This window comes from Mesoplodon bidens, assembly GCF_964165515.1.
Source record: "Mesoplodon bidens genome assembly, chromosome: 3".
NCBI lineage: Eukaryota > Metazoa > Chordata > Mammalia > Artiodactyla > Ziphiidae > Mesoplodon > Mesoplodon bidens.
In genome coordinates this window covers 170597750-170614669 of record NC_138178.1, presented here as the reverse complement: position 1 = coordinate 170614669, position 16920 = coordinate 170597750, and the positions used below count along the sequence as shown (strand labels likewise).

The 16920-nt window shown below is 39.0% G+C and overlaps 1 protein-coding gene across 4 annotated transcripts in view; it reads left to right on the top strand.

The window, feature by feature from the left end:
- The window catches only part of ATG2B (autophagy related 2B), a 72075-nt gene that overhangs the window by 46332 nt on the left and 8823 nt on the right, over positions 1–16920 (top strand). For all 4 annotated transcript variants that reach the window (XM_081228393.1, XM_081228391.1, XM_081228392.1 and 1 more), the window contains 11 exons: positions 284–510; positions 1704–1812; positions 2758–2952; positions 3991–4092; positions 9251–9329; positions 10448–10655; positions 13155–13224; positions 13514–13596; positions 14580–14701; positions 14944–15098; positions 15800–15949. In XM_081228393.1, coding sequence (XP_081084519.1) covers positions 284–510; positions 1704–1812; positions 2758–2952; positions 3991–4092; positions 9251–9329; positions 10448–10655; positions 13155–13224; positions 13514–13596; positions 14580–14701; positions 14944–15098; positions 15800–15949 — 1500 coding nt within the window. The remainder of the gene's footprint in view (positions 1–283; positions 511–1703; positions 1813–2757; positions 2953–3990; positions 4093–9250; positions 9330–10447; positions 10656–13154; positions 13225–13513; positions 13597–14579; positions 14702–14943; positions 15099–15799; positions 15950–16920) is intronic.

Genomic DNA, 16920 nt, shown 5'->3' with positions numbered 1-16920 from the left:
AGCATTGAATCTGTACCTTTTTATTGTCAAACAAGTAGTAAAAGCCAAATCGTAGACTATAAAAAATTCTTATGGAGTGATTCACATAGAAGAGAGAGTTCATTTTATTGTTAATAAAGCAGAGTATCTTATGTGGTGATTAACGTCAGTATTTGTTATTCCACTTTATATATTGAAATTATTAGAAAGAATGCAGCATCAAGAAATCCCCTTGAGATGCGCACCATAATCAGTGGTTTCTGCTTAAATAAGAGAGTATGAGTTACCTCTTCCTTTGTCTTAGGAGAAGGAAGAAGAACCAGTTGTAAAAATAATGGTTGATGATGCGATTGTGATAAGAGATAACTATTTTAGTCTGCCTGTTAAGAAGACGGATACGAGCAAGGCCCCGTTACACTTTCCTATTCCTGTAATTCGGTACCTGGTTAAAGAAGTCTCTCTTGTTTGGCATCTTTTTGGAGGAAAAGATTTTGGAACAGCCCCTCCTGCTTCTCCAGCTAAAAGTTATATGTAAGTTAATTTCTACATAAGTTTACTTGGCAGACCAATATACTCTCTTTGTTGCGGCGCACGGGCTTCTCTAGTTGTGGCGCATGGGCTCAGTAGTTGTGGCGCGAGGGCTTGGTTGCCCCGCAGCATGTGGGATCTTAGTTCCCCGACCAGGGATCGAACCCGCATCCCCTGCATTGGAAGGCGGATTCTTAACCGCTGGACCACCAGACCAATATTTTCTTTTCACTAAAAATACATAGAATTTATCCTTTTAAGAATTATTAATAAGTAGTATTAAAAACTGTAATTTAAATGTTACTCTTTTAATGTTAAAGTTTTGCATTTGAAAACTTGTTTGCATTCTTTGTATTTTTTTCCTAAAATACGATGACTTAAGCCACTTCCATTCAGCAAAATTTTTCGGGTACCTACCATGTGCCAGAGCCTGTGTTAGAGGCACATTCATTCAAATGAATACTACCCAGACCCTGTCCTAAGTTCAGAAGGGAGAGAGAGTTACGTGAGCCAATGAGGGCAATGAAGTGAAGTGTGTGCGTCAGGAGGTGGGGACCACGCGTGCCCCTGATTCTCTAGCGCCCAGCAGGGTGCCCAGCACAGAGTGGATGCTGCTGAAGTACCTGTTAATCAGTGCGTTATTCCATGGTTCTAGAAGGGAACTGGATGGGAAGACGAGGCAGAGACTAAGGGCAAACACTCTCAGTGGGGTGGGGAGGGTCAGGAAAGGCTTCACGGGGTGGGAACCTTTGGCACAGCATTGTAATGACTTTTTCTATTTAAAAGTGCTTTTAAAAAAACTTACAACTTTACTATAATTCTTTTCCGTGTTAATTGGAATTTCTAGGACTTGTCCTCTGACTCTCCGGGGTTTCTGAAGTAACAAGGAACTTACAGGGAGGTCTCATTTCTAAGTCTATCATGTGATATGCACACCAACATCATAGTTAGCGTTTTCTGTAGTTTTAAATATTTAGCAAGTAGATGATTGCTGTAATGGCAGTAATAACATTTATGTTCTCAGTGTCTCCAAGGGATAAAAGATGCGGTTTTGATCTATAGCAATACAGTTTGTGGCAGTGTTTTGCTAGTTCTGTAATCTTGTTTTCTTTTTTCATCCTGTTATTTTTTCTGGTGTCATTCATTGCCTTTCTTTGACTATTGCTTTAACAAAAGGTTTTATTTTTCATTTATAGTAGTCCCCACAGCTCACCTTCTCACACACCTACAAGACATGGACGTAATGTGGTATGTGGGGGAAAAGGAAGAAACCATGACTTTTTAATGGAAATACAGTTAAGCAAGGTAATGTGACATTTTGAAAGGAAAAATCCACCGAAGTAGGAGCATTAGTGGGCGTTCTTTGGTTACTCCCTGTCCCCTCCCCCATGTGGTCTTGGGGTATAAGTGGAAAAGTGCAGGGGTCTTGTATAGAAACTCTTGCCTCTTTTTCTTTCTCAAATACTCTGAGAAAATTTAGGGTGTTTGTTTTTGTTTTCCCAGGCTACCCCTAGAGCAGTGTCTCTCAGAGTTGAACAAGCATCAGAATCCCCTTGAAGGCTTGTTAAAACATAGGTTGCTGGGCCCCAGAGTTTTTGATTCAGTAGGTCTGAGGTAGGGCCCAGGAATTTGCATTTTTAATGAGTTCCCAGGTGATTGTGATACCACTTTACCCAGGACCGTGCTTGGGGAACCACTGCGCTGGAGTGTGTCTCTGGGCAGGCCTGCCATTGCATAGCACACAGGTCTCAGGTCCTTTGTGAGCGTCTAGAGACCAGTAGGCCAGGCTGCCAGTGCCAGTGATGCAGTTCATTCTGTCAGCTTGTCTGGGATTGTGCCAAGGGTCAAATATTAGGGCGCTTCGCACAGAAATAGGGCAGTGATGACAGCTCCATATACTTAATTGTGTCCTTGCGCCCTTTGGGGACTTGAACTTTGCCTCCAAGCAGTTTCATAGGTATGCAAGACAATAATTTTATGACTTATGCCTATTGAGCATTTTGCTTGGAAAGGATAGGGATTTTACCAAGGTCAAATAAGAAATGTCAGTCAGGCTTTTCCTTGTATGGTCCTGAGCACGTGGATTAATAAATAAATACGTGAACAAATATAGGAATGTTATGCTCTTCTCTGAAAGTGGAATCGAAAGCTGAGAATTCAAAGAGAATGAGTGATGTGCTACATTTTAAAGAGAAAATCTGATTTAAATAAAATGTAGAGATGGTTCTGTGTTCTTTCTCTTCTGTAAAGGTGAAGTTTCAGCACGAGGTCTACCCCCCATGCAAACCAGAGTGCGATTCTAGCCTCTTGGAGCACCCGGTCTCGCGGCAGGTGTTCATTGTGCAGGATCTTGAAATTCGAGATCGTCTGGCAACATCACAAATGAATAAGTTTTTGTACCTGTATTGCAGTAAAGAAATGCCTCGAAAAGCTCATTCCAACATGGTAAGATTTAAAACTTCATATATTTTGTTGTTGTATTAGTTTCAGAAAAGTATTTTTATTATATCTAACTGCAGAAGATTTATTTTAGATTAGGGAAAATTATGGGATTTTTTTTTCTCATTTTTATATGAAAATCCCTTTTAAATACGCTGCTTAAAGTTTTATGTTTTAAAAATTATTTTGCATGTTGTTTCTATAATTGCCAATATATCAATACCTGAGGAAAACCAGAAGTCCATAGCGATCTACACAAAACACTTACACAGGAGGGCCTCCCTGGTGGCGCAGTGGTTGAGAGTCCGCCTGCCGATGCAGGGGATACGGGTTCGTGCCCCGGTCCGGGAGGATCCCATATGCCGCGGAGCGGCTGGGCCCGTGAGCCATGGCCGCTGAGCCTGCACATCTGGAGCCTGTGCTCCGCAACGGGAGAGGCCACAACAGTGAGAGGCCCGCTTACTGCAAAAAAAAAAACACTTACACAGGGAATTCCCTGGCGGTCCAGTGGTTAGGACTCCGTGCTCTCACTGCCGAGGGCCCTGGTTCGATCCCTGGTTGGGGAGCTAAGATCCCACAAGCCACGCGGCGTGGCCAATAAAACAAAACACTTAACGCAAAATATTTAAACGAAATTGTTGGCAGTATTCCACATTTCTAACTTTTAAATTTTATTAGAATAGAAATGATCAGCTCAGGACTTCCAGAAGAAAACGTCATAGAAGTTGTCTTTGGACTATGGGTCTATGGATTAGCTTCTGGGGCTTAGCAAACTTCTTTGAGACTGCGAGTACAACATTATCATTTGTGTTTTTTCCTCTAAAGAGAATTCATATCTTTCATCAGATTCTTGAAAGAGTGTGTGACCCAAATAAGTTAGATTCAGGATTCTAAAGAAAGAGGGTAAACAGTTCCACTTTTTGTTCTGATATAGGGACTAGATATAGGATTTTTTTCCCCTCTTTTTTGCTTTTCTTTTTTTTAATGAAAACAAGGTCATATTATCACTAGGGAAAAAATGTGTTTGTCTGTCTCATCTTGTAGCTGACAGTGAAAGCATTACATGTGCGCCCGGAGTCTGGCAGGTCACCACAGGAATGCTGCCTCAGAGTGTCACTAATGCCACTTCGCCTCAATATTGACCAGGTTTGTATTACAAGCATAATGCATGGAATTATGTTTAAATATATATCCCACATTCAGAATGAGAGGTTTAGTTTAGTAGAATTATGTTTATTATGATTTAACTTTTATGGAAGTTGCATAATTAAAACAGACTTCTGCTGGTAAAGGATAGGGCAAATTCATTAGCTGTTTGGAATCTGAATTATTAGTGAATAAACGTTATTAGATTTTGTCCTCCAGTTTCCTACTCACTGTCTACGTGACATAGCGCTTAATACCTGCTTCTCATGTTCTCTGATCTTTACATACGTACTCCTAATGCAGATATACAGGTATTTTCAGAGGATGAAAGGACTCCTCGATATATGCTATTGAAAGATATAAGGGATTGTAATCACAGCATCTGGAAGAGAATTCCCTGCCCTGGGCACAATGACAAATTAGTAAATTGGCACTTGAACAGCTCACAAACAAAGCAGAGGTTTATGGAAAGAGGTAAACAAATCCACTTTCCTATATTCTAGCAAGCACCCCATCAAATGATCCTGGGTTTTGCCTTCCCAGAGAGCTGTTTAAAGCATAGTTGGTATTTTACAAGCTTTGTTCGGTGTATGAAGACGTGATACTTGGAAGTAGTGCAGTGTAGTGAAGAGTGTGGGTTTAGAGTCAGACCTGGGCTTAAATCTCAGTTCTCTTTTACGAACTGTGTGGCTTTTGGTAGGTAACTTAATTTCCCCAAGCCTCAGTTTCTTCACTGATAAAATGGAAAAAGTAATAGTACATGTAGCATCATTTTTTTTTTTTTTTTTTTTGCGGTACGCGGGTCTCTCACCGCTGCGGCCTCTCCCGTTGCGGAGCACAGGCTCCGGACGCGCAGGCTCAGCGGCCATGGCTCACGGGCCCAGCTGCCCCGCGGCATATGGGATCCTCCCAGACCGGGGCACGAACCCGTATCCCCTGCATCGGCAGGCGGACTCTCAACCACTGCGCCACCAGGGAGGCCCTGTAGCATCATTTTTTTAAAAATGAGGATTAAAGGAGACTGGTGTATGTAAAACAATTATCTTGGTGCCTGGCACACACTGTTAACGATCAGAAGTGTTAGCTGTTATTATTAACTGAAGCATATAACAACTACAGAAAATACATGGAGTTTTTATAATAATCTGCTTTTGAAATAACAAAACCCTCCCCTTATAACTTATATATTGGTGTGAGCTCAGGTTTGGAAGTAGAGTATATATGGGGTGGTATTATTTGTTTGATTAAATAACATTGATTGAATAATGTCGATTCATTATTTAAATAAGTAATAGATGTATCAGGGATAATCTAAAGTAGTATTTATATTGTAAACAAAATATAGGAATATCTCAGAGAAGATGTATTGTGAAGCACAGAAGTTTAGCACAACTTTATGTTAATATTTGTAGCTTCTGAGCTGGGTCAGTCTTGCCAGTGAGTATTTTAGATTTATGTTTTCTCATTATGAGAAGAATATCTTTTGAAACCCATATTTTAATTTAATTTATCCATATTGGCCTAGTAGGAATATGATGAAGTATTTATGGGAAATTTGATCTGTGAAAATCACCAGTGTGAGCAAGAATTTGAGTGAGATTTATCTTTATGGCATGACTTTACCAGACTAATCAAGCCCAGTTTTCTTTAATAGACTTCTTCTTTAATATTGAGCTTAATTTCTTCTTTAGAACTATAAAGCATTATGATTTTAAAATGGAGAAATATTAACCTTAGCAAAAACAGTCAGGGAAATGAATGTTATGACTAAACTGAGGAGGAATGGGAAATAATTCCCCAAGGTATGGGATCGAGGGAAACAAAGCCATGCTACAAATATATATGCCTTAACTAGGAATATTATGATACAAAAGAGTCCTTTCTAGTTTGCCTTTTCTAAGATTGACATACCATACCAAATGGTCATCTGAATAGAAAGCCAAATATTTGTGTTCTTTAGTTTTTCTTTTGAAAACATACCAGTTGATGAATGAGAATGCTTTGAGTAATATTTTTCTTACCAAGCATATCTCTGACTTTATCTTCACTGGATCATAGACAGTAAGTATGAAAGCAACGTGTTGTTTTCTCTTGTTTCTAAGAAGCTGCCTTGCTGTTGAAACTCGGTGCACTTGCTTGTAAAGCGCAGCGTACCTGTAGGGCAGGCAGGACACTAGGCAGATGGAGTGATTGCCATGTGGGGAGCTAAGTAGACGATGGAGGTTGTGTAACTAGGCGGTTTGAGATGCGAAATCTGAAGGGGCCAGATTTCCTGGTCCTGGTGTTCATTTTAGTATTGAACTGCCTGGAAATCTGTGTAGGGAAGATATGTTAATTCCAAATCATTTGCTGAATGTGCCAACCTTGTCCCAGGTCTGAAGTAGGATGCTGGGAATACAAAGAGGAAGAAACATCCCATCCTCAGAGATCTCTGTTTAGTGGGGAGACAAAGAGACAAATGACTTTAACACCCTGTGAAGGAGATAGGCATAAAGCTGTGTCCCACCAGAAGAGGGCTCCTAAGCCGGGCTGGGAGTTTGGAAGATGAGGGGTGAGCAGTAAAGGCTTCCTGGAGGAGGTGACAATCAAACTGGGTCTTAAGGAATGTAAAATTACGAATTTTTGTAAAGGCGCTGAGAGCCTAATTCAGGTTGTGAGATGCAATGTGAGGCTGTTGGGTGGGACAGGTACTTGGCTGAGGTTGGAAATGATGAACATGTAGCAGTACCAGCTGGCATGTTTGTGATTTTTTTCAGCATCACCCGAGCATGACATTGAAAGCATTTCTTTCAACACCTTAAGTCATATCACACTGTTAATATCCTTTACCATAGGACCTTAAAGCTAGAAATAACTATTTTATAGTGAAGGTTTAACATAAAAAACCATATTTTTTAAAGTTTAAAAATTGATTTTATTGAAGTATTATTTGCATATAATAAAATGCAGAGATTTTAGGTGTACAGTTTGAGCTTGAAAAGTATTTCTTGTTTTGGCTCTTAATGAATAAAGCTGCTATGAAATTGGTGTACAAGTCTTTTATGGACATAAGTTTTCAGTTTTCTTGGGTAATTATAAACCGAATGTCTGGGTCGTAGAGTAGATGTGTGTTTACCATCGTAAGAAGCTGCCGAATAGTTTTCCACAGCGGTTGTACCATTGTGGGTTCCCATCAGTAACAGATGAGAGCAGCAGCTGCTTCGGCTCTGACCAAACTTGGTGTTGTCTTCTTAATTTTCGCTATCTTAGTTGGTGTTCATTTTGGTTTTAATTTGGATTTCCCTGATGACTAATGATGCTGAGCATGTTTTTGTGAGCTTATTTGACATTTGTATATCTTCTTTTTTGAAGTGTCTGTGTCTTTCTAGTTTTTTTTTTAAGTGATTTTAAAAAATTTTATTTTTTATTTATTTATCTTTGGCTCTGTTGTGTCTTCGTTGCTGCGTGTGGGCTTTCTAGTTGCGGCGAGCGGGGGCTACTCTTTGTTGCCGTGCGCGGGCTTCTCATTGTGGTGGCTTGTCTTGTTGCAGAGCACGGCCTCTAGGTACGCGGGCTTCAGCATTTGTGGCTCGCGGGCTCTAGAGCGCAGGCTCAGTAGTTGTGGCGCACGGGCTTAGTTGCTCCGTGGCACGTGGGATCTTCCCGGACCAGGGATCAACTCGTGTCCCCTGCAGTGGCAAGCAGATTTTTAACCACTGCACCACCGGGGAAATCCTTGTGTCTTTCTAGTTTTAGAGTTAGGTTGTTTGTCTTATTGAGTTGTAAAGAGTTCAGCGTAAATACCAAAATAAAAAATTTGGAGAACATTTTGAAAAGCTGATAATTAGTATCCCTTTGTCTGTTGTTTGTAGTAAAAATGTGTAAAAACCACTGTCGCTTTAGTCTTCCCTTTTTTTTTTTTTTTTTTTTTTTAAATAAGAGCACATTTATACCTGGAATTTTCTTTGTGTTTTTTGGAGGCAAAAAATTCATAGTGTTAAAATATCGCCATCTGGTGGCCAAAGGATAACATTTTATATACTATTAACTGTCAACATGTAATATTTGATATATGTAAATATACACATATATAGTGATTTATAATAAATGTAGTGTAAATAATATATAAATATATACTTAAATACATATGTGTAAAGCATAATAATATAATGAACAATTCATGAACTTACTCCCCAACTGCAGGACCAGAATATTTCTAATACTGTTGAAACTGCCTGTTTGTAATTCAGTCCTAGCCCTCAGTCTCCCATATGCCATGTTATCTAGAAAAATACCTTTCTAACTTCCATCATTTATACTTCTGACAAGTGTGGTCAGTAATAGATCAGATCCTTTGGAATTGCCAGTCAGGCACTTGGTGTGCTACCACTTACTGTGACCCTGTATTTCACTTTCCCATTGTGGTTTGGTACAATATTAATGTTTTATATTCATTTAAGTTTTTTAAAATGGGAGGGAAGAGTTAGAAAGAACAGACTCAGGTATTTAATTTTGATATTCCCCAAAATGGATTTGTCAGTCTCAGTAAGGCTTAATGAAGCTGCTAATAATGGGCAAATGTGGCTTGCATACACAGCACCAAGAACGGTCCATACCATAGAATTTCAGAAAAGACCACACTGATTGGGTGATTTTATTTATTTTCAGTTTTTATTTTGAATATCATGTCTAATGAAGAAAATGTTTAAGGCAATACAACATAGTGGTAAAAGCAGAAATAAGACATTAAGAACTTTTAAGGCACATCTGAGTATCCAGTACATGCTAGCTGCTGTTATTGTTTAGTAATATCACTGCTACCAATTCAGAGTGAGAACTAATGCCAAATTAAGAATGAGACTACTATATTTCTAAGAAAACCAAAATGTACTTTGACTTAGAAATAGCAGTTTAATTTCTAACTTATCTGTCTTAATTTCTGCATCTATAAATTAATTTTCTCAGAGTTGTGAGAATTAACAAGGAAGTGTGTGTGTGTGTGTGTGTGTGTGTATGTGTGAGAAAGAGGGAGAGATTGAGAATAGGAACATGCTTGGCACAGAGTAGGGACTGAATAAATTATAGCTGTATATGAACAATGAGTGAAATATAAGACTTCAAGACACTTCGTTTCATAGTTTTAGAACCTTTTAGTTATAATTACATCTCTCAATTTTAGGATGCCTTGTTCTTCCTGAAGGATTTCTTCACAAGTGTTTCCACAGAAGTAGAGCTTCTCATGGCTCCAGATCCAGAAGGTATTAAATGTGTAGAGTTTGAAAAAATCTATAACAAGTACTTGGATTGATTTTGATTGTTACGAGGCCTTTTTGAGAATGTACGTACACATCTTTATTCTCATTTATATAAATGTGCTCTGTGCTCACTTTTATCAAGTTGTACAAATGTAGTTTATGTAAAAGTACAGGAGTCCCCCCTTATCCTCCAGAAGTACCTTCTAAGACCCCCGGTGGCTGCCTGAAACTGCAGATACTACCAAACCCTAAATATACTAAGTTTTTTCTTTCTGTACGTACATGCCTATGATAAAATTTAATTTATAAATTAGGCACAGTAAGAGATTAACAACAGTAACTAGTAATAAAATAAAACAATTATAACAATATACTGTAATAAAAGTTGGGTGAGCATGATCTTTCTCTCAAAATGTCTTGTACAAATTTAATGCCTTTTCCATCTTAACTAAGCACTTATCATGCACTGTGGCTGTAACCTTTGAGGTATGACAGCAAAATGAGTGTGAATTTCTTTTTCCTTCATCACAGTTTTACAGATTTGTTCTTACTGTAGATCTTAGTGGCCTGAGCATACAATTTTTTTTTTTCCTTATTAAGTCAAGAGCCTTCACCTTTTCACTTAGAGGAAGCATGCTGCAGCTTCTCTTTGGTGTATCCAAAGAGAACAGCATCGCTGTTCTTGTACTTTGGGGCCATTATTAATAAAATAAGGGTTACTTAACGCAAGCACTGCAGTACCCCAACAGTCGACCTGATAACTGAGACGGCCACTCAGCGACTCACTGGTGAGATATGCTGGACAAAGGGATGATTCACATTCCGGTGGGATAGAGTATGACAATGCAAGATTTCATCATGCTACTCAGAATGGTGTGCAGTTTAAAACTTAGGAATTGTTTATTTCTGGAATTTTCCATTTCATATTTTTGGACCGCAGTTGATCTTGGAAAGTGAAACTGAAGATAAGGAGGGACTACTGTAATTATTTAAAAGGTGAAAGTTTTCTCTAGCAGTAGTTGTATTTATTAAATGAAATGTAGCAAAAGAAGTTAAGTGTAGATTGATTTAAATTGTTGCTTTAAAGAAGTACACCTAATTTTTCGAATGTGCACTTTCAGTTAAAAAGTCTCCTGGAGCTGATGTCACCTGCAGTTTGCCAAGGCATTTAAGCACCTCAAAGGAGCCAAATCTAGTTATTTCTTTCCCTGGGCCAAAGCAGCCTTCCCGGAATGGCAGTGCCAATTCAGTGCAAGTGGTCAATGGGGAAGAAGAGAAGGACTTCTCTGCTGAAGAAGCGTCGTTTAGCGATCAGCCTGTGTTTTTTAGGTACATCATTTAATTTTGATAACAAATGAAGTTATTTTAGAGTGTGAAGGTTGTTCTTTAATGTGTTTGTGTACCAGAAACCATGAGGTCGCATCAGCGTTTCTGTGCACTGGCAAATCATCAACCGGTGTATTCATTTGTACGCGGGCCCCACCTACTTGCACCTCTCACTTTTACACATAGTAACCCTGGCTCAGGATTCATCCTCCTATTGATTCTGTAGCAGGAATTTTCTCTTCCCCTTAGATTCTCCGTTCTTATTTCCTCCACCTGTCCCTCGCTTTGCAGTCACTTCTTATGGCCTGTTTGTGTGTCCCTGGACGTGATGCTGTCCTTTGCCCTCAAACACCTCGCCTTCAGCATTCCTCCCTTTTCCCTTATGGGGATTTTCTGTCTACTTTCTGTGCCCTTCTCTGTCACTGTTGTGTCCTTCCTGACCCGCCGCTAACTGGCTGAGTTGGAATCATCAGGAAACGCATGTCCCTGTTGACTACAGCCAACAACTAGCTGGTTGTACGTTGGAGTTTCTCCTCGTTTCCAGATCCATTCATTCTAACCATCTTCTTTCTTTCCCAGCCCTTGATGGTAGGGATGGAGCCTTGGCTCTATTGGAAAGAGAGAGGTTGAAGATCGAAACCACCTGTGTTGTGAGGGACAGTTAGCTCCTTTCCCTGGTTTTCTGTAGTCCTCTCTTGTTGACATCAGTGGTCCCCAAGTTCTGTCTTTCTAAAGTTCTGAGTTTAGAATATGGCCCAAAGTAGGCAGTATAACTGTTTTAAAGTGTTTTCATGTTTTAAATATCTTGTATATTGATGAAAAGAGTTAGCAAATAGAATGTGAGAATTGGAAAGATCCTGGGAGAGAGGATCTCTGGTGGTTCTAAACTTTTCTACCATAGAAGAAGAATCTCTTTTATTCTTTTCCTACATTTCTTTTTTATTTAAAAATGTTTTTCTAACAAAAACATTGTGTATCTTAAGTAATAATTTGAATTCTAATTTCATATAAGCTGCCAATTTGGTTTTTGTGAACACTGGATAACCAGTATAAAAGAAATTGAATTGTTATAATTCTGGCCTGAAAGCACAGAAATTTGACACTTTTTAGTCAGACTGTGTAACCTCACTTACTTAGGTAAATATTTGTTTTTTTCCATTTAGACTACTTAAAATAGCTTGTAGATTTCTGTTTCTACTCTCAAAAGCTCCCAGTGTATCTAGGACCCTGGGGTGGTACTTGGTGATATAGTTCAAATTACTCACTTTACAGATGAGGAACTTAATGCACCGAGAGGAGAGGTGACTTGCTCAAGGCCACACAGTTAGTTAGTGGCCAAGCCAGAACTAGAACAGAGGTCTTCTGAATCCCAAATCCAGTGCGTTTTCCAAGTAATGGCATAATAGCCCCCTCTCCTGCAGACATTTATTCATCCCACAGATATTTATTGAACATTTATTATATGTATGTCAGATTTTGTTCTAGGTGAACAAAGTAGAGAAAAATCCCTATTTAATTGAGCTTATAGATAATAAAAATATATGATTTGGCCTATTACGTACATGCCACGGAGGAAAGAGTGAGAATGGAGGAGGCAGGTGTCAAGGGGCTGTCGCCCAGAGAACCCAGTGCAGATGAGTGCTCGGAAGATGAGGGATGACCTGGGAACCCAGACTTCTTGTAGTGATTGATACAAATACAGCATTTCCATTTTACTGTAGGTTAAATGGACTTCTGTGGGATGACTTGGTATATAACCACCGACATTAATTCTGTAGTAAAAACGTGTTTCAGCCTCCAATTTACAGTCCAACTCTTGGAAGCCAACTGCTTTTGTTTGATGTGTACCATCAAAGTATAATTATAATTTCATTCAGAATTCCCAATATTTGTGTGTCAGTATCCTATTTGCAAGCGTTAATTTCATGACTGTCCACTAAAATTCACCAATGTAGATGGCATTTAAAAATTTACTGATGAAGACATTTAGGCTCAGAGAGTTTAAGTTACTTGCCTCGACTGCATCCCATGTAACTGATAAAACTAGGGTTCATGTCTAGGTCTTCTGGATCTTTCTGCTTTATCACAGAGCTAAAATGAATACCTTAGCCCTTTTTTACTTTTTGGTAATGATTGTGTTATTTGGTTTAATCTTGAAAGTTGTTTTTATTAGTTCGTTCTCTGTATGAATCGAATATGTGCCAGAATAAATTTTCCTAAGATAAACATTGTTTAGTAAACTAGGAAAAGGTTTTTGTGAGAAATTTAATATATAATGAAATAAATAAGATTTATAAGATGATTAACGTCTGTTTAGTTGTTACATTGCCTTAAGAAAAGGTAGAGCTAAAAGACGTTCTCTTTTATTTAGGCCTTAATATATTCACATTATTTATTTTGTGGTTTTGTTTTTATTCTCCAATTGAACAAATTCATTTATATCTAATTTCAGCTCTTAGTAAGTTTGAATATAAATAACTCCCCTCCTTTCTTTATCTTCAGAGAATTTAGATTCACATCAGAAGTTCCTATTCGACTTGATTATCATGGCAAACACGTATCAATGGATCAGGTCTGGAAACTTTGCACAAATATACTCTACAAAATTATCTCCTTTTTTTTTTTAGTGGACTCAATTTTTTAAAAACTTTTTTCCGTTATAGTTTGTGTATGTGAAATGCAGTGCAAGATTTTAAAATTTAATTCTGCTTTTAAAGTAAATTAAGTATAATTTTACTTAAGAACCCATGAGTAAAATTTGATATAAATTGTCTCATATAAAATACAAGTACTTTTTTGCTCTAAGTATTTTAGGTGTTTTACCTTTAATAGTGATTTTTTTTTTTTTTTTAATTTTAAAGGGTACATTAGCTGGGATTTTGATTGGTCTGGCCCAGCTAAACTGCTCTGAACTAAAGCTGAAGAGGCTTTTCTATCGGCATGGGTAAGTTGGTTTATTACATGAGACTTTAAGATGTAGTTACTAAAGTTAGTTTACAACAAACTAAAAATTAAGTTTTCTTAGCGAGCGTACATAATTTTAATTATTTTACAGTGTTGTTTGCAGAGACCTCATTTTTAGAGGATTTTTACTGGCTAGGGGCTAATTTTTATTCTGAGAGAATAGAAGTAGTTTGAAGAGAGTAGTATTTTTCAAAAAACAGCTATAGTTAGGATTTTTAAAAATAATTTCCCAAAGTTATAAATTAGCCTATTAATTGAAAAGACTGGAAGTTCACAAGGTAACGGTTCTTAGTAGCTAAGAACTGTCTGGCAATTTATAGACACTGAGTTAACCCTATGCCAAAGCTTTAGATGTTGAAGAAGTAAGAACAGTGGAAAAGCACACTTATATATACTACCTAAGCCTTATATAGAAATTATTAGCATTACAGTTGGGTTAAATGTATGTGTATACATAGAAGTATGTATATACTTAAATTGAAAATCTATAAAATTTTGTCCTTATAATTTGTACATTTTCTTTTTTGTCTTTTTTTTAATAAACTTATTTATTTATCTATTTATTTATTTTTGGCTGCATTGGGTCTTTGTTGCTGCACCACGGGCTTTCTTTAGCTGCGGTGCGCGGGGGCTACTCTTGTTGCAGTGTGCGGGCTTCTAATTGCAGTGGCTTCTCTTGCTGTGGAGCACGGGCTCTAGGCACGTGGGCTCAGTAGTTGTGACTCGCGGGCCCTAGAGTGCAGGCTCAGTAGTTGTGGCGCACGAGCTTCGTCGCTCCACGGCATGTGAGATCTTCCCGGACAAGGGCTCGAACCCACGTCGCCTGCATTGGCAGGCAGATTCTTAACCACTGTGCCACCAGGGAAGCCCTCTATTTTTGTCTTAAGTAAAAAATATCCCCAAACTTGTCTAAACCTATAAATTTCATTTTCCTTCCTATATACTTACGGTCATTTGCTCTAGTTTGCTAGGTGTTGACAAATTATTCTCGTATGCAATCACTGAATGGCTTACTGACATTAAGAAGAACCAGCTGCCAGGAATTCTGGGAGGCGTTGGGCCTATGCATTCACTAGTGCAATTAGGTGAGTGTTCTTTTTTAATTAGAAGATAATTTATTTTGCCTGATCAGTGATTCTTAACTCTTTTGGGGTTATGGATGCCTTTGAGAATCTACGTGAGGATCATCTTTCTAGAAAAACCTACATGTTAGTCGTACAAAATTTTGCCTCCCATTTTAGGAGTTAAAAACCCAAGGGTTGGAATGATAGCAGAGATCTAAGCTCCAGCACGCCTCTTGATTTCTGTGTGTTGGCTGCTGTTCTAGCGCAAGGCCTGAAGGACTTGGTCTGGTTGCCAGTTGAGCAGTACCGGAAGGGCGGCCGCATCGTCAGAGGGTTTCAGAGAGGCGCTGTCTCCTTTGGCACCTCAACAGCGATGGCTGCTCTAGAACTCACGAACAGAATGGTTCAAACCATACAGGTATCTTTTCAAAGACCAGCTTGATCTATACAAAGAGGAAGAGCTGTTGTAAGCAGTTGGGTTATTTTGTTCTCAAAATGTACTGTGACAGTATATAAAATACTGAGAATATTTTATTTGTAATGATTTCATATCATTAACTTTTTATTTTTGATTAGCTGTCCAGTGTTAAATAAGTAGTTAAATAATAAAGCAGTGGACTACAGTGTCAAATTTGTTTGCCTCTTTCAGGTAAATTATAACTATTAAGTTAGCCAAGGATTTATTTCACCACATTTATGTGAAAAGATCATAGCTGAATGTAAAGAAGGCATTAGAGATCTAATAGTAGTCATATTAAGGTTTGTTATATTAAGTATTAAGCTCCATTTGGCCTTATCCAGTTGTTCACAGACCATGCATTCTTATCTAACCTTGGTAATACGGAGAGTGTTCTCAGAAGGCAGAGGAGGGGCTGAAAAATTCAGCTCAATCCAGATATGAGTTATTAGTGTACACTTTAACATTCTTGTTATAAAAGTGACACATTCTTGTAAAGAATTCAAATGCTGCAGAAGGGCTGGTCTGAGGGTGTGTGAGTCCCTCTGCTCTTCCTCTCTCCCTGTAGGCAGTGCACTGTTGGAGCTTAACCCTCCAGACTTTCTTCTGATTCACTTTTTTGTTTTCTGATTCACTTTTCACTCTCTGATAAAATGATCCAGGCGGCGGCGGAGACTGCTTATGACATGGTGTCTCCTGGTACGCTTTCTATCGAGCCCAAGAAGGTCAAAAGGTTCCCTCATCACCGCTTAGCCCACCAGCCAGTGGACCTGAGGGAAGGCGTGGCCAAGGCCTACAGTGTCGTGAAGGAGGTGAGTGGGCACCCGAGGGGACAGGCCAGAAGCAGTTTGCGTGCTTTCCTGACGTTCATCTAAAGGGCATCGGCTCTTGGGCTTTGTTCCAAAGAAACCCCTGGGGTGGATTTGGGACTGTTCTGTCGCTGGTGGGTGCAAATATCTGCATGAGGTAAGAGAGGAGGCTGTGTCCTGACCTGCAGGCTCACGAGAAGAGTAGTGATCTAGTGGGAACACTGATCTCTTTACATACAGAAGCAAACAGGAGTAGTAGAAACACGCCATGGACTCACCAGTGGAGTTAACATATGTTTATATTTTGCTGTATTTTCCACAGATTTGTTTAAAAAATAAAATTTTTCAGGTTAATCACAAATGCTGACCCCATTCCCATGCCTTCACTATCCTGAAGATGGTACATATTTTTTCTGTGCAAGTTTTTATAGTTTCATATAAATATGTATTCATAAGCAAATGCTTAATTGCTTATATTTTAAAAGTTAACATAAATGGTATCATCTCTACCATTCTGTAACTTTTGTCTTTCAAGATATATCCATGTTGGGGCTTCCCTGGTGGCGCGGTGGTTGGGAGTCCGCCTGCCGATGCAGGGGACATGGGTTCGTGCCCCGGTCCGGGAGGATCCCACATGCCGCGGAGTGGCTGGGCCTGCGGGCCATGGCTGCTGGGCCTGCGCGTCCGGAGCCTGTGCTCCGCGGCGGGAGAGGCCGCAGCGGTGAGAGGCCCGCGTACCGCAAAAAAAAAAAAAAAAAAAGATATATCCGTGTTGATATATGTAGATCTAATTTAAACTTTTATAGTATTTCACTGTATGAATATCGCATAATTTATTTATCTTCCTATTGGTGGACAGTTTCCTTTTTTTAAAAATTAATTAAGTTATTTCTTGTTGGCTGTGTTGGGTCGTCGTTGCTGCGCGCGGGCTTTCTCTAGTTGCGGCAAGCGGGGGCTACTCTTCGTTGTGGTGC